This window comes from Mercurialis annua, linkage group LG5, assembly GCF_937616625.2.
Source record: "Mercurialis annua linkage group LG5, ddMerAnnu1.2, whole genome shotgun sequence".
NCBI classification, from domain to species: Eukaryota; Viridiplantae; Streptophyta; class Magnoliopsida; order Malpighiales; family Euphorbiaceae; genus Mercurialis; species Mercurialis annua.
This window is the reverse complement of record NC_065574.1, coordinates 51,955,660-51,981,261: the sequence shown is the minus strand read 5'-3', so window position 1 is coordinate 51,981,261 and position 25,602 is coordinate 51,955,660. Positions and strand designations below refer to the sequence as shown.

The following is a 25,602-nucleotide window of genomic DNA, read 5'->3' as shown; positions in this document are numbered from 1 at the left end:
TACACAAGTAATAAACACTTAGTTGCCTTATCCGCTCATATACACAAATATTCATCACTTCTTCATTTAACCATCTCGGTTCGCACGCTTTATGGAACTTACTAATAATGCACACATCAATCAAATGCAAACAACTAAGGTTTGACTCTCTTGCTGCAGTAGTTCCTAGGTTTACTTACTGACAGAGTTTCACAATTCAGACAGACATCCAAAACAAACTAGCAGTGGTAACTGGACCAACTGCTCTCAAACAATCATCAAAACAAACTTGCAGTGGTAACTGGACCAACCTGGCTCTGATACCACAATTGTCACGACCCAAAATATTGAGCCGCAACCGGCGCTAGGGAACGGGAGTGGTAGCTCCGGAACCCGTAGCAAGCCTTAAATCACTATTAATTTTTCGCAAATAATAAACAAATAACATAAAGCAACAGAAGCAAGTATACATAACATGTATACACAAACATTTACACTAACTGTTCTGTTATCCTCGCGGGCTCTAGTTACCGTACCTCGTACGAACTGGCCTCGCGGTACTATATATATCAGTTAGTGTATCCAACATATCACTGGCACCTAGTGCCGTGCACAACATATAAAACACGTAGCCTACAAAAACATATAAACTGGGCAGCAAGTAATATGTACACTCAATGTGTACTGCTGTCTCGGCTACGACTCTGTCATACGGGACCACTACTGCAGCATTTACAGAAGTCAGAAACTAAACCTACACAGCTGACTTCTGGACTTCAAAATTGGCCTCTAGCTAGGTCCACATACTAAGCACCTGAAAACATCAAAGGTGAGGGGTCAGTATTTGGGAAAATACTGAGTGAGTTCGCAGTTTACTAACGGTATTATTATAAAAACATAGCATCGCATTTCAATAAAACAATAATATAAAACATATAAACATGTACTTGATCCGTGAGAAACTAATATCCTAGCATGCGACACATCTCTCGAATAATCATATATCATTCAATCCAATCGTAAATATCAATTGCGAGTCCAACTCGCTGGTGGCCCAGCCACTCGATACGGGGACTTTCAGGCTACACCGTAGCCGAGTTCACTCTGCGTATCGAAATCATAACCCAATCGTAAATATCATATTCATCAACAGCTCCAAGCTGTGTCAAGTCATTTCTCAATGCAAACATGCTAGACTGACTCGATACTGGTGATCACACAGCCTATTGACACCCAATAGGTAGCTAGTTTCTTCGGATCGCATACTAGTTCTCGTATATACATTTGATAGAAACATATAATATTTAATCAAATCATCTAACATGCGATGCGTAAAAACAGTATACATATCAATATAAAATAACTTTATATGTATAATACACGAAAGTAAAGAGCAACTCACAGTGACCGCAATCCAATCACAAATATGGTCGATGCAATGATATGCCCTTGCTATCCCACGTCTACTGACCTCTCTGCTCTGACACGTCTGATAAATAATTAATGTTTAATGATTAGACGTGAATCTCGTATTCCTATACGTATAATGCTTTTAAGTTTTAAGGTTTAGTTTCATTTCGATGAAGTTTTAAGGAGTTTTCAGGACAGTGCGCAGGTGCTGCCTGCACACTGACACTGTTTAGTAAAACGACGATCTCTCCCAATTGAACCGTCGGATCGAGCTGAAATTTGACAGACGCGTTCCTAAGAGGCAAATCTATAAACTGACCGTTGGGATTTTGAATCTGCCAAATTTAGGGTAGTGTGCGAACGCACACAGTGAGTGTGCGAACGCACACCCTAAAACTTAGGGAGTGTGCGAACGCACACTCAATGTGTGCGAACGCACACTCATGACAGCCCCCCGGAAAGTCGTTTTCCGGGGCTTTTCAGCTATCCCGACGTGCTATACATCCAACTATACGAAACCCGCATCTCGGTTTTCATTAAAACGCTATAATAACTTCAAAACCGTCAAATTCGATATCTAATCATTATTTTCTTAAATCAGCCCATATATATCGAATTTTAACCAAAATTCTTAAATATTTACCTTGAAACGAAACTTAGGATCGATAGAGGATTCGATTCTGAAGAAATCGCCGCGAAAATCACTTGAATCAGACGTCGAACGGCGAAACGGCGGCGAAACGACGGTATCGTCGATATTTTCCTCCATTTCTCTCGATCCTTCTGCTCCCTCTCTGATTCATATCTTTCTTTCTTATATCATTTGGCTAAAGTGCCATTTTAGTCCTTGTCCTTTTTGTTTCTTACCATTTATCGTTTAAACTTTTCTTTTATACGATTTAGTCCATAACTAAATCGATAAATCCTTTTATTATAACTTATACGTATTATTTATATCCAATAAATAATACGAAACCCGATATTAATACTTTCCCGTCAAAATCCAAAAGTTCCATTTTCGACACGAAGTGGTTAAATTACCACTTTGGTCCCTGTACTCTATTTTGGGCTTTTCTTGCCATTTTTCCTCTTAATTCCAATTCTAACTTATGAATTGAAATATAACCTTAATTTTCTCATAATTAATTTTCCAAAACCAACCTACTAAAACTTATTTATCGGAAAACTTTCCGATTTTGCCACTCTGGCAAATCCAAAATGGACACGTGGTCCAATTAAATAATTAAATATTTTGGGGTATTACAAAAAATAAAATTCAGTAACAGTTTACTGACAATTTTATTAATGATATATTCAAAATAAAATTTATAACAAGTTAACCAACGGTTTTGTAATAACCCGTAAAATTTTAAAATTTAATTTGCGATTTTCAAAAATTATTTGAGTCGTTTTACGTATTTGAAATTCGATTTTTGTTTTGATTTAAGTCCGAGTTGGATGTGGTTCAACCAGTTTCGGGTTGAACCAGGTCTCGTTTGAACCAAAGGTCTCAAACGAGACCTGGTTATTTTCAGTCTCGAACGAGACCTAAGTATCGTTCAAGGCTCTCTTCAGAATCATGGTGAGGCACGATTCTGAAGCCTCTTTCCCCGCAAAATCCCCCCATATATCTCTAACTAATCACCACCTATTGTTCCTAATAAATTCACAAACCCTAGCAGTCAAATACACATTATTTCCTCCATATTTCCTTAGCCTTTCATCCTTGAATTCATCAGGTAACCTTCGTTCTTATTTTTCTCAGTTTCGTTCATTTTACGGCATCTTCGTTGATAACGAATATCTCTCTCGTTTCAGCATCAAATTTCGTTCCGTTTGATTTCTGAGATTGTAGACTCAGCCCTCTACAAGTCCGAGCTTAGTTTTCACATAACGGTATGTTATATTTTCAGTTATAGCCGCTGCCGTTTTACCGCGTTTGTGTAATTTTCTGTTTTTGAATCTAAATCGATCCTTCTGAATTTCAATTTGTTCCACCGCCGTTTGAAGCTCGAAATCAGTTTCGTTTATTCCCCGTGATAGTAGACTCGTTCCTCTTCGATTCTACACTTTTCATTCGCCAAACGGTACATAGATTATCTAGTTTTAATCGCTGCTGTTTTACCGAAATTGCTTACTTGTTGATTCTGTTGGTGTTTAGTTACTGCCATAGTCTTTTGCTTCTGTTATGTTGTGATGGCGGACGATGTTAAATCTCGTTTGGTTTGATTTTTTAAGTATCATGAGGATCGTTATTCATATCGTTGTTTCTGTGATTTATGTTGTTGTATGCCATGATTCTTGATGAGGTTTAGAATCCAGTAGTTTTTCATGACATATAAATCATGATTTATGTTTAGATAAATAGATTATTAAGTTGTTTTAGTTGATTAATAAATTATGAAGATTTGATTTGGGATAGTTAAATTCGGTTTGTTACTGCAGTAAGGATTTGAGTATGTTAATTATTGCTGCTTGAGAATTGTTTTGGTTAATGGTCAGTTTTGATCACTGAAATGTTATGTATTAAATCTATTGATTCCTTAGCTTAGTTTAGTAACTATTTGGTATTAATTTTGACTTTAATTTACAAAATTGATTTCGATTTATTATTTAGCGATTTAAATAATATTATTATTTATATATTGAAATTACTTTGGGCATTAATAAATTTTTTAAAAATTCAAACTAATATAAATCTATTATAGATTATATTTGATTTTATTAATTTATTAATTGACTTTAATTTTTAAATTGGGAATTTTATTCTAAATTGAAAGTTTGCCAAATTAGTAGGTATTATTTTTAAGAACTAAAAATATTATTTTAGAATTAAATTAATAATTATTATTAATTATTATTTAATTGATAATTTGATATATTTCTTTTTACTTAGATTGCCTTTGTGATTAAAGTTATATTTTTGCTTTATTTTGTTATTTAATTATTTGAGATATTTGCCGGTAATATTTAATTGCTTGGGTTTCAAACTATTGAGTTATATTTTGATATTGATTAATATTTTTAGTAAATATTAAATTATAAACTGTGGTTTATAATTCCGGTTTTATGGTTTGGTCGGGTTAGAGTTGGGTGGTCCGACATGTGAGATTAGCTTGTTAGTTTTAAGAAACTCGGCTACCTCACTATTTGAGAAAAGGATTTTATTTATTAATTAAATATTATTTAATTAATATTTCGCATGAATTTTAAATATGAACTCAATATACTTGATTTAATTCCGGCATTACAATTTAATTGAAACTGTGTTTCTCTGTGATTGTATTTGGCTTATTAATTGTGCTAGTTCTACGTGGTGTATAGTATTCTTAGAGTTAGGGGTTGGAGCGATTTTAACGTATGATTTATTTTTAAACTCTTCGACTACTCGCGCTCCGGAGTGGAACCAGGGTTAGCTATTTGCCGAAGTTTCACGTGGATAAGCAAGCAGTGGGTTTGTAGTGTTATTTAACGCTTTATTAAGTATCGCATCATATTTTAATATTATAAATGCTTTTGAACTGTTTTTACGGATTATGGATCTGGATTAAAACGAGATGCTCGATAAGCTTGTATCGAGACTGTGTGCACCGGTAAGTACTCTGGAAAACGGCAGACTAAAGTCTTGCTTACGCTGTTATAATTATATGACGAGAATTTGTTCCCGTCCACTCTGGATTTATCGGTATGCTATGTCATACTTACGCTGGATCATTTCAATACTGTTTTCCATAATCATATTATATTAGTATAAAAATGTTTTAATTTAAGGGTTTTAAACTTAATAAATGTAAATAGTATTGCGAACTCATCTCAGTATATCTGACCCCGTTGTTTTCCCAAATTTTTGAGGTTTATGATTTGAAAGCTAGTCCACTCCGATTCTTTTGATTCCTCGAAGGTTTTATGTTATTTAAACTAGTTACTGTTTTCGAACTCTTAGACCGCAGTAGAACTAGTTTAATTATTACATTGGTTATTACACTTTAATTATGAAGAATTGAGTGATGAGATAGGGTTTTGAAGTGGCTAGAATTTTAATTGAACAGTAAACGTATTTATCAAAAATAGAAAACATATAAATTAAAAAAAATCGTAATAATCTAAAACGGAAACAACGTCAGTAATCTTGAGAATAAAGTTAGATAATACAGTAATATTCTCTAATTAACTCTTGGGGACCAAACACGGCCTTAAAGGATTTGAGCGAATGGGCTATCCAAGCCCATAAACAGGTTTAATCAAGAGTTTTTTACACAATACCAGAAACACTCAAAATATTTACAAACATACTTTGGGAAGTTTCACTTTACAAAAATTCTACACTTTTTAAACTTAATTTTTTTTTTCCAAGATAGATTCATAGATGAGATTAAAGTACAAGATGAAAGTTATACACAACCAACCATATAAACTTTCAACACTCTAATCTACCAACAAAATACATATGGAGCTATAAAAAACAAGCAAAAGATTAATCGAAAAGGAGTAAATCAAGCCGAATTCCGCAAAACTTAAACACGGCGCTTTGTCCGAGACGCGGGGTCTTGATTCATCAAACCCATTCGATTATACCGTGAAACCGCTTGCTCCTTAGCCTCCATCCGCATCTTCAATATGAATCCAACAAGATAGATCTAAAAATAACATTAGAAAACACCAACACATAATTTAAATCAAAGACAAGAAAAAGACTTCTAATTAAGACCTCAATTTAGAATTTGAAAAAACCACTAGATAAAATCAAAAAGTTGTTTTCAATCCCAAAAAAACCACTTTCTCTAAGATAATAGTTTTTTCAAAAGACCAAAATCAAGGATTTTATTTTTCTTCTTTTTAAGTTGAAGATCTTAAAACCGCTTAAGGAACCCAACAACCTTAATCGGGTTAAAGATCATTCAAACCATTTAAGAGGAAAGAAACTCATAACTCTAGATATTTGAAGAAAGCACAAGTAAAAATTAGAAGGTGGTTTTCCATCCCCTAAAAAAACCACTTTCTTTAAAGAATTGTTCCTTCAAATCACTAGATTATGAAAGATCTACAAATAAAAAGGCTTGTTGTAAAATAAACTAACTAAATTTTATTAAGAAGTGAAGGTGAAAAAAAAAAAAAGGAGTGGAGGAGGTGGTTTTCCGGCCAAAAGCCAAAACCACCTCCTCAAAACAAAGGTTTTTAGTTTTGTGTTTTTAGAGAGAAGGGAGAGAATTTTTTTTGAGAGAGAAGTAGAATAAAAGAGTAAAGAGATATTGAAGATGACATATACGTAGTGTCTTTCCTTAATTACAAACACACTATCTTTGTAAAAAATATTTATAAATGAACAAGAATCTATTTTTAAAATTAAAAAAAAAACTGTTTCTTTCCTAAATTTCACATTCCGTCAACCAAATTCTTAACATCTTATTCTCCAAATCGAAAAAAAATGATTTTGTTAATCTCCTACATTCTAGATATTCAGTTTATGAATATTTAAACATTTGAATATTATAATTCTGAATTAAATAATTTTTTATTGTTTTTTTGAAGAAATCTGGGTTGATTGCAGAAATCCAATAATTTTCTTTTTAAAATAAGAATGGCTTTTTTCATATTTGGAAAAGTTATGGTATGTGTTTTTTTTCTTCGCCAATGGTCTTTATATATCGTCGTACAAATTAAAAGATGACATATGATTGAAACGATCTTTGACAACAAGGAAAAAATGTCTTTTTTTCAGAAACCCAAATCTTAATTTTTCATATATGGAAAAATTAAGATTTGGGTTTCCTTTCATCGCCGGCGGTCATTACTAATCGTCGAGTAAGAGTAGAGCATATATAATTGAATTGATCATTGATAAGAATAAAAAATTAGAAAGATTATAAAAAGTTGCAAAAGAAGAAGATTAATCGCTGAGAAATAGAAAAGAATAAGAATCATGTTCTTTATCTGTATTTAAGGGTTTTTATAATGTCAGTAAAAAAATAATTAAAAAGAAAAAGATGATATGTTTGTAATATATAAAAGGCCAAATGTCGTAAAAAGACCAGACCTTTCATAAAAGTTTCACAAAAATCCCGACCTTTCAATTTTATCGATTTTGGCCAAAAACATATTATTTGGTTTCAATTGTGACCAACTCTCAATTTGATTTCAATTTGCCTATGTGGCGCCTAAGTGGCATGCATATATATTGAAAGGTCAGAATTTTTGTGAAACCAAATAATCCATTTTTGGCCAAAATCGACAAAATTGAAAGGTCGGGATTTTTGTGAAACCAAATAATTAGTTTTTGGCCAAAATCGACAAAATTAAAAGGTCAGGACTTTTGTAAAACTTTTGTGAAAGGTTTGGCCTTTTTACAACATTTGGCCTATATAAAAGATAGGATGTAAACAAAACTAGACCTGACATTTCGTGTCTGCGGGTCATAAACGGGTCAGACCCGTTTAGACACGGACACGATTAGCCTAAACACGAACACGACACGATTATTAATCGGGTTTAATATGCAAAACCCAAACACGACACGATTATTACGCGGGTTACACGACACGACCCGTATAAACACGTTTATCTAATAGTGTTAACGAATCAACCCGTTTAAAATGACATGTTTAAACCCATTTAATTATTTAAATATTTTTTTAATTTATTTAATATAATACTAAAAGAATTACTACTATATTTTGAAATAAATACTATTATAATTATATATAATATAAAAAAATTAATAAAAATTAAAAATTTAATAACATTTAAATTATAAAAACAAATATTTTTTAACTAAAACTAGTTAACCGTGTTTAAACAGGTTAGGCGTGTATAACCCATTTAGACACGAAATTAATCGTGTCATAAACGAGTTGACCCGTTTATGATCCAAACCCATTTACATCAAACCCAAACCTGTTTAACTTCGTGTCGAGTCGTATCATTTAATCGTGTCGTGTCTAAAATTGCCAGGTCTAAACAAAACAATACATCAGTATTACAGTAATTCTTTTATAATTTTATTGTATAGGGTGAAATTTCTTCTTTAATCAATAAATAGATGGACAATGTATAATGCCCGGCTCTACCTTGTCTGATTACTTATCCGAATTAATTTTTCTTCCTCCCTGTAAATAAGCGCCCACTTACTGTCTGCACGCAAGCTGTTCGATCAAATGCCTGAGTGATTAATCTTCCCCACAATCCAAATTATGATGGTCTTTGAAGGGTTTAAGGAAATACTAAACATCCAAAAGCTCCGCAGAATCGTGTCTTATACTGGGTTCTACTGCTTCTCAGCCCTTGTAGCCTACGCTTATACAAGCAATACGTGAGTCTAAAATGAATCTTAGTATCTTCTCTTACATTTTTGTTAATCATAGTACTAATCTTTGTGTTTTATTACAGAACTAGAGCTGGGTTTTCGAGGGCTGATCAATATTATGCATCATACCCTGCTGGAACTGAACTATTAACCGACACTACTAAGGTCTGTAATAACTGTTGCTGTAATTTTTTTTAGCGTGTTTGGTGTGATTTTATTGTATTTTTGTTTTAGTTATACAAAGCTGCGCTGGGAAACTGTTTCGAATCGGAAGAGTGGAGCCCGATTGAGTATTGCATCATGGCTAAGCACTTTGAACGTCAGGGAAAATCGCCTTATGCTTATCATGCTGTAAGTTCCGTTAACGCAACTAGGAAACGAAACATTTTTGTTGGTGTGTGTTTGAAACCTCTGTGATGTCAACCGCCATAAATTAGATTCTATTGGATAGTTATATGAATCATGATTATACAAATAGATATCAGTATTTAAATTTTAGAAAGTAATGGAAATGATGATGGTATAGTGTAGTGAAGTGCATAAGTAAATTGCACTCTACGTAGTGCGGAAATAAATGTTGAAACGAGAAATGTCAAAACATAGAAACACCAAAACAAAAAATGGCGAATTGATAATCTGTATAAGATCTTCAAACAACTGAAGATAAGTTCTTGTGCAACATAGATTGCACTTAGCTTGATGAAAGAAATGTATAAATTGCCATGCTGGGGAATCAGATTTTTTCCTTTAAGGTGCTTCTGTTTTCACTTTGTTCCTTCAATTTCCGTCTCTCTAGTACCTGTATAATGTATTAGCATTTTCATTCTTTGTTCCATCCAGGTCTCATTAGGATGGAACCTGCTCATTCAATATGCATAAATGCTAGATAAACTATTTTGTTGATTAAGCTGAATTTAAATAAGAGGATCATGCAAAAAAATATCTGATTAAACTCAGTTATTCTCGAAATGATAGGATCTAAGTAACAGTGGGCAAATTTGTGTCAATTTTCATTTAGTTGCCAAAAGTGATGGTGTCCGCATACTTTTTTTTTCACTCGACTTTACCTAATAAAAATTTTGCTTATGAACTTCTCAATTATGAATTCATATTTATGTGTTTTGCAGCAATATATGGCACACCTTCTGTCTCATGGAGAACTCGATGGAAGTGGCTAGCATATAATGTGAATCAGCCGCCTGGGAAATTAGTTAAACTCTACGCATCTTTTGATCTTATCAGACGATGAAAGGCCATTGGGATTCTCATTTTATGAGATGCAAGCAACACTACCAACAATTTAGATCATCTTCAATTGGTTTATGAAATCATTCAATGCCTTTCTTTCTTTGTGCTGAATCAGATGGAATCTTTTTTTTCGATAAATATCTGGACTTCTATTATCCCTTATGTCAAATTTATCATCTCTAAGAGTATATGTAAATGTTTCCCTAAAAGAAGAGTATATTTATGTTGCAGAGTGTCCACGCGATCGAACAATAAATATTTGCAATTGGACTTATTTTTTCATTTAGAGGCCAAGAAGCTGATTTAACTTATTTTCAATGAAAAATACAAGTTCTGGAGAGTAATTATCTCATGTGATTGATGTGTCATGTTAGTATACAACTCGCCTCTTCTGTGTTCAAGAAGTTTTAACTGATCTTTAACTGATTTTCAGTGAAAAATATAACTTCTGGAGATTAAATAGTTCTTGTGATCTATGTGATACGTAAATATACAACTCGCCTCTCAAGTGTTCGTAGATTTCATTATTTTTTTATTTAAATAGTCAACACAAGTCAAAAAAAGCTTGCATGTTTTCAAGTGCAAGATATGTTGTAAAATGATGTTATACATTGGTTACATTAGTTAATTTAGTTAGATACTAAATTAACTTATTCGAACTAGATCCATAAGTTGAAGGACAAGCCCTCGTTTTCTTCTGATCTCATGCCTATTGCTGCACTGTACAATATTAGGCATACCAAACCGTTACCTACCCTATCACCAATGACTACACTTTGTTACACTAATTGAATGAATCAAGAACTTTCTGAAGCTTGCACTTCACAATTATGCATCAATACATCAATCAATACAAGCAATACAAATGTTTTACAACAACAGCATACAAATAGAAATAATCGACGGCCATCTATCCTAGTTTCGAGATCATGTTTCAAAAGTAAGGAAAATAAATTCCAAACATAAATCATACAGCATGATTCATCAAAAAAAATCATACAGCATGAACTTCCCAATCATTTCCAACCAAGCCAACGCACTTCGAAGCGCACATGCTGTCGCTCTTCATCAGGCTACGTGTGCCACACTTCGGTTTATTAGAGCTAGCTTGCATTGCTACTGCATTTCTGTTTGCAGATTCCAGCACTTCAGTTGATTGCAGCTCTTCCGTCGATTTCAACTCATCAGTTGCTTCCGACTGTGGAGGACTCTGTACAGATGGACGAGTAACAGAAGATGAACCACGCTTTACAACAATATCGTCTTCATCACTTGTGCAAACACGCTCTCTGAGAAAATAAAAGGCGGATAATTAACAGAACTGCATCATTAAGACAAATACAAAAAAAGGGTTTCAGCACATTTACCTTGGCAAGGAGGTGGCGTGCTTCCTATGAAGAGGGCTGATTCTTTCACTTCCTCCATTTCCTTCTTCGAGATGTGCAAATTGTTCCCTGAAGCGATCAACTCCACTGGATAAACAAGAGATTCAAATGAGTCGGTGAATATGTTTCCAACCAGCAATCATATAGGGAAAAATACAAAAATGGCCAATATATCAATGATGTATAGGAGACGTATCTTTGAAGTATCTAATATGTTTCTGCGATGTACCTATTGTGGGTCAAGATAAAAGCGTAAAAAAATGAAAAGATATTTGTTTTTTACTTTTTTTAAGGTAAAGATGAAATTTTAGGGCTTAATGCATATTTTTGAAAATTAAAGAGTTTACCGGGTAGTTGTGGTTTTCTTAATCATATATCGCACTATTTGTAACCTTAAGAGAATTATGAACATAATGAAAGGATATTTGTGGGTTTTCTATTCTCTTTATTCCAAGGAGTTGCTATTTCGTAAACCAAAGAAAGGAACATGTATTCTATATGGAATAGCTATTTATTCCAACCTATTCCATGAATGAACCAAACATAGCCTAGATGGTATTTAAATGCCAACCTTGGATACACAAAGTGAGACTGATCTGTTCCCTGAAGGTACTCTTTCAGCATCTCTGGATGGTACTCCAAAATCTGTTTTCCTTAAATAAGATAAACCGCGTAAGATACCAATAAAACTACCAGAAAGCAACACTTATGAGACAAATATATCTAACTATCGCCATACCTCTCTGTAAATTAGGTCTCGTACGTCATCTTTTGTCAGTTTCTTCCTTTCAAAGTCAAACTCAAGTTTTGAAATGGGCTGTCTTGATGGTTCATTCTCCAAATTTGCCAGACCTTCAAAATATGGATCTGCCAGTGCCTGTAAGGAGAACGAAAACTAACATCAGGACAAGATCTCTAATTTCATTAACTAAAAACTGTTACCACTTTACTTTTTGCCTCTGGGTTTAAAGTAAAGGTTCCAAATAAGTCATATGAAGTACAATGATAATTTTTTTACTTTACTAAATCTTACCTCTTCAGCAGATGGTCGATCTTTAGGATCAAATGCCAGCAAACGTTCAAGTAACCGCAGAGCCTTTGGATCTGCATTCGGAATTTTTTTGCACAAAGGAACTGGCAGCTTCTTCCTCATGCTATTCACATATTTTCTAGCCTTTTCATTCCCAATCTGCATAATAAAAAATAAACGGAAACTTTTGAGCAAACAATAGCAAATGCATTATTCCATCCTATGAAATTAAGAAAAGTTGAGCATTTAACAAATATGAAGGAAAAAAATTCTTTCAATTGTAGAACAATACAGGAAAAGGAAACATACCCGTGCAATGGCTTCTTCTGAAGGAGTGCCAAGCACATCAGTTATAATGTCCAATTCATGAACCACATTTTTTCCAGGAAACAAGGGTTTCCCAGTTAGCAACTCGGAGAATATACACCCAATGCTCCAGATATCAATAGCAGGCGTATACTGCAGAAATAAAGTCCAGGAAATACATCACGATCAAATCTCAAGTATATTATGGTCAAGTCTAATCAGTGTAATGACGATTAGTCAGTTTAACAATACAGAACACAGCATCAATCTCTTTGCTACACAAACATATTTAAGTGTCAGGTAATGCTGATGGAAACAAAAAAATATAAATCGCTGCAATTGAAGAATTGCAAAATTTGCTCTTCCAAAGTAACATACTAATTACTAATAGACAATTTGACAGAATATTCTGAGCATAATTCCAAGTTTTTCAATCAGATCCAGAAGTATTTTGTACTTATTTCCTGAATTAGGATCCATTCTACTACTCGGGCACACGAATTATGATAGATAAACGGTAACATGTTTTAGACATTTATTCAATTAACACGTTTAGGCAATAGGTGTACGAGATACAGGTGAGAAAACTTCAAGTGAAAAGCCAGTGATAACCTAAGACAACAGAATTAGCAGGCTCAAGGAAGGTAACTACTAGATCTTCGTACCCTTTCTCAGAAAAGCAAAGATCTATAGTTACTGCAGGAATATATGCAGTATGGCATGTCTAACGAAAACCGCCCATTTGCAGGCATATTCTTCTTTGTTTACAGGTAATTGCGCAAAGTGCAGAAAAGCAAATGGCCAGTATTATTCTTTGGCTTTTCTTACAATATGCTCCTTAAAGTTAAGCAATTATGATAAGTCTAAAAGCACACAAATAATATTCTTCAACTAAACAAATATACAATCAACCCTCGACAAGTTAAATTGAAGCACCCAAAGAAAGTAAAGAGGAAAGCAAAACAATCTATAGAGACATACATACCTTAGAGGAAAAAGAACCACAAAGCTCAGGAGCACGGTACCACCGAGTTGCGACATAATCCTTGAGAAATAATGTATGAATCAGTAAGTGCACAAGGGTAATATTGCTTCAAGGAGACACTTACTGTCCAAAAAATCGCAGAAGGAGCATTAGTAAATGAAACACGAGCAAGCCCAAAATCACAAAGCTTTAGCTTGCAGTCTGCATTTGCTAGAATATTTTTTGGCTTCAGATCTCTATGAAATACATGAGCTACAACAACCAAAAAACAAGGATCAAGTTCCAACAAAAAGAAGAATAACCATATTATATAACCATTCAAATTCAAATTCATACCAGAGTGAATATACTTAAGTGCACGAAGAAGCTGATACAAGAAAAACTGATGATGGTCAGGAGTCAAATCATCATTCAACTTAATAACTTGATGAAGATCAGATTCCATCAACTCAAACACAACGTAAATATCCTTAAACTCTCTCGGCGAGGGAGGAAGCATTATATGCTTGATTTCAACGATATCTGGGTGCTTAAGAAGCCGAAGAAGCTTAATTTCTCGAAGAATACGAGTTGCATCAGAAACATGTTCAAAAATATTAGTCATTTTCTTAATAGCAACTTTTTCACCAGTATGTGTATCAATTGCAGATGCTACCACTCCATAACTCCCTTTTCCTATTACCTCCTGTATCTCGTACTGGCTTGCTTCTCCATACTCCGTGAAGAATTCTTTTTCAAGCATTGTCTGTTATTAAATCCAAAACAAAAACAACCCATTAAAAATTAACATGTCAAAGACGCAAACTTCATCAAAAAAAAATTCAAGAAATGTTTAGTTTTTCTTTATATATTCGGAGGAATTGAACCCACGACCTAGCAAATTTCTGACCAACGTTTATACCATTTGAACTATAATCGTTAGTAAATGTTTAGTTATTAACCCAAAAATCACATAAGCTTCAAACTTTATAGGTTAACATAATAAAAGCATAGAACTTTTTTTTCAAGCATTGTCTAATAATTAAACATATCAAACCTTTCAAACTGTTAGATGAGGCTCCAAAAATATTTAATCTAACAAAAACCAAAACAAACAACCCATTAAAATTCTGAAGATTTAAATCTGACCCAAAAAAACTGGAGCAGGTAATAATTCATAAAGCTTAAACTTTACAAAAAGTAAATGAAATTAAAAAAAAAATGGAGAATTTGAAAATGGGGAACTTACCTTATTGTGAGTTGGTTAACAATAAGAGCAAGCTGCTTGAAGAAGGGATTGAAAGTGAAGATTCTGTAGCTGAAGAACATATATATATATATATAGTTTTTAAAGAGATAAAAAGATTTTTTATTTTGGGTATGGAGAAAGACAAAAGAGAAAGATGAGTTTTTTAATTTTTGTATTAATTTTTGTTGAGATTTAGAAGTCGTCAATTAAAGTGGTGGTCAGAAATGAGGGGATGCGGGACCGTCTTTTATTAAAAAATTAAAACAAATTGTGATAATCTTTTGAAATATCGAATTACCAAAACAGCCTTGACTTTTTACATATATTGCAATTGTGGCGAATAGAATAAAATAGTAAGTATCAATTGGGATTACTATATTTTTGGTGTATGAACTTTTTAAAAGATAACAAGTTAGATTTTGAACAAAACTTTATCACAAATTGGTGTGTGAACTTATTGGGTAATTAATCCTGAAGATCACTGAACTTTCAAGTATTTTCATTTCAGTCACTAAACTATTTTTTTTCATTTTAATCACTGAACTTTCATTTTTTTTTCATTTTGGTATTTTCCGGCCAAAAATGCTTAGGTGGCAGCCGGAATTATTATTTTTTAGTCTGAAAAGTTGCTATATATGCATTATTTGATCCAAAAAGTCATTTTTAAAGTGAAATTATGTATGTGTGATAAATTTTCAAAGTAAAACTTGTAAAATCCGGATGTCACATGTCAACTTCCGGCTGCCACCTAAGCATTTTTGGCCTGAAATACCAGAATGAAAAGAAATGAAAGTTCAGTGATCGAAATGAAAAAAATAGTTTAGTGACTGAAATGAAAAAATTCGAAAGTTCAGTGATCTTCAGGATCAATTACCCGAACTTATTAGAAAATTATAAATTGGTGTTTTTAACAGGTCACCAACAAATTACAGGTTACTCTAATATATTGAATTGATATTTTTTTATTTGGAAAAAAGTTCAAATAATCCTTTATTTTTATCATATATACAAATTAGATATTTATGTTATTAATTGTACGAAAGAACCATTTTCATCAAAAAATTAAACAATTAAATATTTTTTTATCTAATTTATATTAATTACTGAAATTAAAATTATTCAACACGACCCAACATCGTTTACCGTTTCACGGATCCACCATTATCTGATTTACGGATACACCGTAAAAATAAATAAAAAATTAATTTTTTTAATTTATAATAAAAATATTAGAAGCCGAATTACGAATGAGTCCAAAATTTAAACCCACTAGATCCAACGGAGAAGGAACTCTCAGTAGAGCTCCTTTTCCGGTGGTGAGAAGGAGAAGCTCATTCTCATGAAGGAGCTGCTTGCTCCTCAGATCTGAGCAGGAGCGGCGCTCTTGCTCCTTCTCCGGCGGGTTTTTGGGATCCGAAACCGTAACTCTGTATTTTAATTTTTTTATTTAAAAAATATTTAAAAATTTAAAAAATAATTAATTAATTTTTTATTTAAGGTTTATTTGAATGTTTTTAAAAGATGAAGGACTAAAACTAAAATAATTAAAAAATTTGAAAACTGGTTAAAGTCAGAAACTGGCAAAGACACTGGTTTAGCCATTTTAATATAATATTTTAATCATTTAACTATTTTATTATCCATCTCTAAAAACAAATTTTATATAATCATTTTGAAATAATACATGTACTTCTAGTGATTTTGATACCGATTATATTGAACCGTTACAAGCGAATATCTAAACCGAATTGTATCAAAAATTATAAATCCCAAACCAAACTAAGTGATTTATGGTTCAGTTTTGAAGATTTAATTTTAAAAATCTATAATATTTGGTATGGTTTTGGAGATTGTTTAATTCTCAGCTTCCTCCAAACTGTGCACACCCTGATATAAACAGTACACACACAAAATATTTATTTAATGTTATAAAAAATTATAAAAATTACCTCCTAATATTACAAATGATTTTTAAATTGATTTCTTTTAAATAAAAAAAATTATTGATATTAAAATTAAAGAATATAATAATTGAAAATAATATAAATAAATTATAATTTAATAAATAATAATAAACTAATTTTTTAAAATTTATTGGCTTATGTGAATTTATAAATTTTTATGAAAATAAATAAATTTATAAATTAAATTATAGATCAAATGTAATTTGATTTTTGATTATTTGATCATTTAACTAAGTTAATTCACATAAAAAATATTTTCAAAATTAATCAAACTTCAAAAACAAAAAAATTGTGGATAGAATAAGAAGGTGGTTGTTAATTGTTATTGTCATTTTAACAAGGAATAAGTTGCTGTGCTGTTATTTTTCTATTGATAAAAATTATTTAATTAATGTTATCTTGTTGTCATTAATATAAAAGGAATTAGTATAATTTACAGTTGACAAAAATGGTGTCTATAAGTGAATCAAAAGGTCACAGTTCATATAAAATTGTTTTAAATGATGGCTAATCATTCGAGGACGGTACGGAGTATTTAATTTTAATCACTAAAAAAATAATAGTATTATGTAGTATTTTAAAGGATAAATATTGCCACGTGTCTATTATTTATTAGATGGGAGTATGCAAATTAAATTTAAAGATAAATTCAATTTTAAGTATCCCTAAAATTATAATTTGGCAATGAGATTTCAAATTTAAATTTTGAAAATTTAATTTTAGATGTTATATAGTCAACGGTGATAATATAAACGTATGAATTAGATACAGAATAATTCATAAGTCCTGTGCGAATATTTTGATGCCAATATTTGCGAAATACTTTAAAAAGATTATCGTGAAAAATTAATAAAATTTGAAAGTATAAATTTTATCAAGCGCGGTCAATATAGGTCTAATAAATCGAAAATAATTTATTAAAAAAAAATATAAATTGGATAAAAATAAAAATTATACTTTTTTCTTTTATATTTTATTAGATATTTAAAAAAAAAATTAATGGAATTCGAAAATCGTTTTCGTTTGAGATACAAACGACAAATTAAAAAATTAGTTTAAAGTATATGATTAAACTAATACTAAATGGCACTTTAATCAAATAGTATATATATGTTGATTGGGCATTAAAATGAGTACAGATCACTCATTCGTTCATTTGCAAAGCAAATGAATGTGCTTCCTCTCAACAAAGGACGCGAGTTAGGCTTTTGTGCGATTCTGATCTGTTTCGTCCGTTTTTTGATTCTAAGTCTGTTTTTCGACGATTATTCAAGTAATTGAGATATTAAACCCACATTAAATGTTTATTTTGATATATTTCGAATATATATTCGTTTATAAATGGTCACAGAATCAAACATTTATTTATACGTCCGAATTGCGTTTAAATTGTGTGTACGCGTAGTGTGACGTCAAAATAGGACGTTTTTGAAGTTTCGGGCTAAACGAGCATGTCAGAACGTCCCAGGAATTGAATTTCTTGGGGCTGCGTGTCACGACCCGATTCTCGGCATCGAGACCGGCGCTAGGGAATGGGAGTGGTTGCTCCGAAACCCGTAGCAAGCCTTAAAATACATTAAAATTCACTTAAAATTTTTCGCGGAATTCAAATCATTTTCGAACATTTTAAAATCGCAGTTTAAAACGTTCTGATGAAAATTACCATTTAAAAACATGCACATAATTTTCTCTTTAATTATTGCATTTTAGTTTCAAAACCATTTCTCTATGGTTTATCATGCATCTCATGTGCATACCATCTTACTATGGTAATTACTGCATTTCGCTATGCAGGCCATTTCTCTATGGACTTAACTGCATTTCACTATGCAGATGCGTTCGCCGCATTTTATTCAAGTGCAGTCGCTCGGACTTTCGCACAGCATTCACACATTACATATTATATCAGAGTTTAAGCGTTATAATAAAATATAAAGCATAGATAAGTCCAACGACTACTAAGGTATCACCGTTCATTATTCTAGCTACTGCAACTCTAGACTCATAAAGGAAAGTCATTCTCACTTTATTCAAGTCAGGGATTTCCGGAACAAGAAATTGGAAATCCACACGTCAAACTACTCGCCTGTAAAAATATTAAATTCAACGGGGTCAGTTATAAAAACTGGTGAATGCGTACAACATGTACTAATAAACATTAATATGAAAGCAATGCATTACAGATTACCGATTCATATAAAACCCTAGACCATGATTCATGTTCCTATATGCTTTCAACACAGGAAACATAAATATTCCACATTTTCCATTCCATTCGGGTTAACCTTTTATTTTCCTTTGGCCATATTTATTTTCTCTTTTTGTACTTTTAGCCAGTCAAATCCGATTACTCTTATTTTGCGTATTTGAAAGTCCCAGACTCTTCTTACAATACAACGGATTTCGGCAGTACATAAATACTGTCGCCAATTTCACTTTTTTTTAATAAAAGGTTCAACCTCTCAGATCTCGGCAGTTTGCTGACTGCCTTTGGTCGTCTATATTTCGTTGCCTCTGAAGATCTGCCATATGTCTAGGCCGTCGCCTGACTTCCAGACCGTCGTCCAAATTTCCACATACCATTTTCACATGCAACACATTCTAAATGCAATACCGGTGATCACACAGCACTATTGCCGCCCAATAGTAAGCATGTTTCAATGAATCTAAATCGGTTTCAAAACTATGTATAATAGTTCATGCGATTTAAATTCAAAATAAAATAAAGCATTTGCAAATCATGTAAAGCAGTTCGCAATATTTTTAATACTAATATTTAGCAGTATAAGTTGTAAACACACTCACTGTACTCGCTTATTCCAAATATAAAAATACCACCCGTCGAATATCAAAACCTTTGCTCGCCGGTTTCCGCGACAAAACTCACTGGATCTAATTTAGAGATTAAACATTAATAAATGTAATAACTCTAAATTCTAGAATATACTCTAGACCGACTCAACCATAAAAACCACATAATCACAAACCAAATTTGATTCCGACTATCTATTTCCGTGTCATCGTATTTCTATACGATACACCACGTAGTTTATTTAATTCATTAAATAAACATAGAATTATAATTCCATATAATTCTATCACACATCAAAACACATAATTTTCTAAAAATACACTTTTAGAAAATATCAACAAACATATCACAATTCAAAAATAACCAAAAATATTTTTCCGTAAAATATTTTTGACCCGGGGCTCGGCCCCCCTTATTTTCTGCCAAAAACATTTCGGCACTAACTGCTGCCAACTGAGTTTAGGACTGAGCCAACATGCTCATTCCCCTCTACTCACATTTCGGTCACCGTATTCCGGTGGTTTTGGCCGGAAAACTCAAAAACGCTAAAAACGCTTAAAAATTCATTTTAAGCCATTTTAACACCGAAATTCACCAAAATCATTTTCAAATACATTTTTAATTTTTATCTTGTAAAAACAGCAGCCCAAAATTTTAAATAATATGTTTCATTATTTTAGCCATTAAAACCGAAATAATGATTAATAATCAAAATCGATTATTAATCCGTCAAAACACTTCACAAAAATCATTTAAACTCCACAAATAATTATCAAACACATTTCATAAATTTTTCATAAATAATTTCTGCCCAGAAATTAAAATGACAGTTTTACCCTTTTAAACAATTTTAACCGAATAAACAATTATCAAAATTTAAACCCGATTACTAAATCACTAAAAATTAACCAACAACCATTTAATTAACATCAACCACAAATATAACTCATCCATAAATAAAATTATTTCCAGAAATTTAAAATCCACTTATTTTCCATTTTTAAGCGATTTTTAAGCTTTAAAACAATTAAAAACCGAAACCCAACTAATTAAATTAACACCCGAGAAGTTTAACATTTTTAATCCACAAAAATCTCACTTTAAAGCATATATAAATCTCAACATATAGATCAGCCCAGAAATTTAAATAAATAATTTAATTTTCACGGAAAAATTATTTAAAACCGAAACCCATCAAACTAGCAACTAAAACCAACTAATCAACCATCAAACATCACATATAAACCATCCTAAGCATGTTTCTAGGACTCATCAACATCAGCAAATAAAAACTAAGATTTGAGTTTGAAATTATACCTCAAACGAACATGCAAATACACCTTAACGATCTACGCAATATTCCCGACAATTTTCGTGAAGAAAGTTTTGAGAGAAAATGAAAGAATAAAGTTTTGTGTTGTGAGCTATGGTGTATTCGGCACCCACAAAATGGAGAAGACAATGAATTGCTTGGGCACCAAGCTTGTCTTAAGAAAATATCTAGATATTATTTGGTTGTTCAATTATTTACAAGTTTGCCATTATGGCATTCTTGTAAATAATTCGAACTCTAGGGGCAAAATAAATTCAATTTTTCTTAAATATCCAAAAACATTAAAACATAACATATGGGATGGATTAAAATATTTTTGAGCCTTTAAAAATATTAAAAATAATTATTTTTACGGTTTTTAGTGAAAAATCACAAAATTCACTTTTAACACGTAAAATTGCCAAAAATCACATTTAAGGCGAACACATAACAAATCACATTTTCACACTTATAAATTCATCACGTGAATTTATTCACTATTTTCGAGGTCCTAATTAATTAAAATTGGACACTAACGAAAATAAACACTAATAATTCTACGGGGTATTACACTGCGCGTGCCGTGCGCCCGCACAACATGCTGTGCGAACGCACAGCTAGCCAACTGGTGCGACCGCACAACTGGTTCTGTGCAGACGCATAGTGGCTCTTGTGAAGAGGCACGTCGGTGGATTTTTGAGGTTTGACGGTGTACTTTCGTGGGGCGATTCCAAGGGCTTTCGTCTAGTAATCCGAGTAGTTATCTGACTGAACGTAAAATATTTTAAATAAATATTTTTTAAATATAATTCTTAGGACTTTTAAAATGAAATTTTAAAAGTAAAGTTAAACGTTTAAAAAAAGACTTTAAAAGAGTTAAAGTCGACGTTTAACCAATTTAAAAGATTTAGCAAACGATGTTGCTAAATAATTAGTATACGACTTTTAATTGTTTTGGCAATCAAATCTATACTATTAAATGATTTTTATTAAGTATTGATATATCTAAAAGGACTTTTAGAGCAAAGTCTAAATGTGTTTTTGAGATGAAAATAGTTTCAAATGGTTTTTTAGAGGTTTAATGCTCACGATATTTTAGAGGTTTAATTAAGCGCCTCACTTAAACACACCCAATACCATACAAGTATTTTATCAAAAGTTAAAAAGTGTATTGTTTTATTATTTAATCAAAAAAATTGAATTAGGAAGGATTAATAAGAAAATAAAATAATAATAATAATAATTCATTGTTTAAATCGACTATAAAAGTTAGATAAGTCCCTAAAAATTGCAAGAACACAAAAAGAGTTCCTAAAAATGCGAACCTTATCTTATCATATAGTCCCCATATTCACGGAGCTTAACACAAAGAGACAAAATCTGATATTGACTGTTCCTTTGGACTCTCAAACACACCCCCCCCCCCCCCCCCCCCCCCCCCCCCCCCACCCCCCCACAAAATTGAATCAAACTAAATTTAAATTGATTTATTTTTTAATTAATTTAATTCAGTTTAATTTTAAAATTTAAATTTAAATAAAAAAAGAATATATTTAATTATATGTGTTACTTAGATGGTGAAATTAATACAATATCTATTCTATTTGCTTTTACATACAGATTAAGTAAAATATTTATTATCTTTATTTTTTATATAGTTTTTTATTTTGTCCTTATTAATGATAGTATAATTTTTCATATTGGTTCTAATCAAAGTAATTTAAAAAAAACGACAAAAATGCATGTTAAAATCTTCTAAATATAAAACTGAAACTTTTAAAATGAGACATCTCATTATAGAATATAATTTTTTTAAAATAGGACAGAGAAACTATATATTTTATTCTTAAATATATTAAAACAAAGAATAACATAGAAAAATTTATTTTTAAAAAGATTAATCTCGTATCATATTGTACGACTTCATTTTATCTTTTTTTTCCAAATACTTCATTTTATCGAAGTTTCAAATTAATTACTTGAAATTCATCATTATAGATGGTCTATTTGCTCGCAGATATATTACTCATGACAATTTTTTAAAATAAATTCAGTTCGCTATATTTATAAAAAGAGTTGATCATATTATAACAAAATTTTAAATGTGTTGACATTTTATATAATTTTTTATTATTATAATGATATATCACATTAAGTATTTTCGTTTACAGTCCAATCACTGACGTGGTGGATAAAGATTATTGTAATATTTTATGGTCAAGTAGAAGAATGCTAATGTATTAAACTTATTTTTACAATAACTTTTTGGCTAAACCTATCTAGAGGCCCTTGTATTATATCATTTTTGTTCAAAAAGCCCTATACTATTTTTTTGTTCTTCAGGTCCCTGTACTTGGCAAAATTTCGATTTTCAGGTCCTTTTGAGGGACTGGAGGAATAAAAAAAATTATAAGTAGAGGGACTAGAAAAAACTAAAAAAGGACCTGAAAATAAAAAATTATGTAAGTAAAGGGACCTGAAGAATTAAAAAAATAGTACAAGGGCTTTTTAAATAAAAATAATATAGTATAAAGGCCTCTAGATGGATTTAGCTTAACTTTTTCAAACTTTTTCTTACACATATCTCTACATATATATATATATATGTTCGCATTTTAATATATTGAATTTTTGTTGAAAATTAATATTTTCAGGTAGAATAGTTAAAAATATACATTTTAAGTATAAAATTATTGCAATTAATCAACCCTTAAACATTCTAAAAATTAATTAACTCTTATTGATCCATCAGCATGTGTTAATCACCTTAAGTTGACTTTCGATTTTTATTATATTAATGTTTCAATATGCAAAATAACTCCATGGAATTAGTATAAAACTTTTATTTGATAAATGATGAATTAGTATAAAACTTAGTCAAACTAAAGTTTGCAATTGTTTCTTATATGCAAATGAAATAAAAAGCGAAAAAAGAAAAGCTGTTATTGTCACAAAAATGTTCAACGAGGACCATGGAGAAAACTAATCATTTTTATGGCTGTAAATAAAGGATTTTTTTTTTGGGTTAAAATAGGACATCAAATCGGCTTTCTTAAATATACATTTTATTAATTAAATTGAAAAATTATAAAAATATTTAAAATCGGAAACATTTTTAAAATATTTTTTGTACCAAATTAAAGATTTATATACTCAAGTATTTTTATTTCATATGTTCTATATTAGAGATGTATATAAGATATATTAGTGATATATTTTTTAGTTATTTAATATATATCCGCATTATATCTTTTATAAGTAAAGTAGTTGCTACAAGGTTAAAGAAAATATTTATTAGGCAAAAATAAAAAAATAGATTAAAATGTATTTCTAAAAATTAAAGAGTTTTTTAAACAGTTTTGTGATTTTTCTTAGTTTAATCTTCTAAAAATGCCATTTTTTTAATTCTAACTAAATTTTAAAAATTTCTCAAAAAAAACTAAATTTTAAAATTTATAGATTTTATTCTAATTGTAATAAATATACTTTAATTATAGCAAATTATTTAATTTATATGTCTATATATTTTATTTTTTTAATTCTAACCCAATCTTTGAATTTTTTTCAATTGAAGTCTAATTTTGATAAATGCATCCTGTTTAAAAAGGTTTAATTTGGTTAAAATTTTAAAAAATACAAAAACAAATTAATATTTTTGGACAAATTACCATAAAATTTGACAATTGGATAAATTAAAAAATATTTATTAAAATTAGACTGCAATATTTTCAAATGAATTGCAGATAGATTAGTAGGCTCATATTAGAAATATAATTTTTGATTAATTGGTAGGAGTAATTAATTATTAATTGATGAAAAATCTGACAATCCACATATTTAAAGGAGGTGCTTCGGTTCAACCATGACCTAATAACCAGAACTAGTTAATAGGTGGTTGAACCTTCATATTTATAAATTCATTTATATTTGTTCTCCTAAGTAATATGTAATTATCTTTAACAATACCCATCAAATGCAGCCGGGACTGGACATCCGGTTGTCACTTAAAATTGAAACTCCCCCTGAAACTGTAAATGTGATTTAATACGCAGCGGCAACACCGGACTGGACCGCTGGGACTGGACATCCAGACGGACAACCGGATAAGTAAGATTTCAGGCCAAACCCGCTCTGATACCATATTAGAAATATAATTTTTAATTAATTGATAGTAGTAATTAATTATAAATTGGTGAGTATCCGACAACCCACATATTTAAAGGAGGTATTGAGACTCAACCATAACCTAATAAGTAGAACTAGTTTATAGCTGGTTGAACCTTCACACTTATAAATTCATTTATATTTATTTTTCTAAGCAATGTGGGATTATTTTTAACAGCTCATCCACTAAATTTTGTTAGACAATCAATAAAATGGTTAGTCAGATTAACCAATCAAGATTAGCTTCAGTTTGCAAGGAACATGATTAAGAATTGTTTGATGTCTTTCTTTTCGAAGCAAAGGCTTTTCTTTTGACTTTACTACAACAATTTTACTTTACTCTTTAAACTTCGATTTGTATTTTTCATATAAAAAATCCTTATATCTCTTATTAAATTAGAATAAATTTGGAAGTGGTTCATTAAATTTTGGTGATCTTCAAGGGACGGAGCCAGGACCGAGTTTTAGGGAGGGTTAAA

At 31.1% G+C, this 25,602-nt stretch overlaps 2 protein-coding genes and 1 long non-coding RNA gene across 4 annotated transcripts; 1 reads left to right on the top strand and 2 right to left on the bottom strand.

The window, feature by feature from the left end:
- The first annotated feature begins 8,246 nt into the window (after window positions 1-8,246).
- LOC126681076 (uncharacterized) lies at window positions 8,247-10,167 on the top strand. The gene is made up of 4 exons (XM_050376454.2): window positions 8,247-8,695; window positions 8,773-8,854; window positions 8,924-9,040; window positions 9,817-10,167. The coding sequence occupies exons 1-4, from the start codon at window positions 8,577-8,579 to the stop codon at window positions 9,865-9,867; spliced, it is 369 nt and encodes a 122-aa protein (XP_050232411.1). The 5' UTR covers window positions 8,247-8,576; the 3' UTR covers window positions 9,868-10,167.
- A 563-nt stretch (window positions 10,168-10,730) lies between these two features.
- Window positions 10,731-15,019, bottom strand: LOC126681268 (mitogen-activated protein kinase 17). 2 transcript variants are annotated; one of them, XM_050376775.2, is made up of 11 exons: window positions 14,872-15,009; window positions 14,680-14,717; window positions 13,980-14,388; window positions 13,768-13,895; window positions 13,644-13,703; window positions 12,662-12,811; window positions 12,356-12,511; window positions 12,062-12,199; window positions 11,894-11,967; window positions 11,305-11,409; window positions 10,731-11,226 (listed from the first exon to the last, which is right to left on the bottom strand). In XM_050376775.2, exons 3-11 carry the CDS (start codon window positions 14,383-14,385, stop codon window positions 10,932-10,934), a joined length of 1,512 nt encoding a protein of 503 aa, XP_050232732.1. In that variant the 5' UTR covers window positions 14,386-14,388; window positions 14,680-14,717; window positions 14,872-15,009; the 3' UTR covers window positions 10,731-10,931. The 2 variants fall into 2 exon arrangements, with proteins under 2 accessions (XP_050232732.1, XP_050232731.1); XM_050376774.2 differs by lacking the exon at window positions 14,680-14,717 and having other exon boundaries at window positions 14,872-15,019.
- Window positions 15,020-18,585: 3,566 nt separating this feature from the next.
- LOC126680429 (uncharacterized) lies at window positions 18,586-21,113 on the bottom strand. The gene is made up of 3 exons (XR_007641153.2): window positions 20,965-21,113; window positions 19,641-19,727; window positions 18,586-18,921 (listed from the first exon to the last, which is right to left on the bottom strand). It is a non-coding gene; the product is annotated as an uncharacterized LOC126680429 (long non-coding RNA).
- Window positions 21,114-25,602: the final 4,489 nt, after the last annotated feature.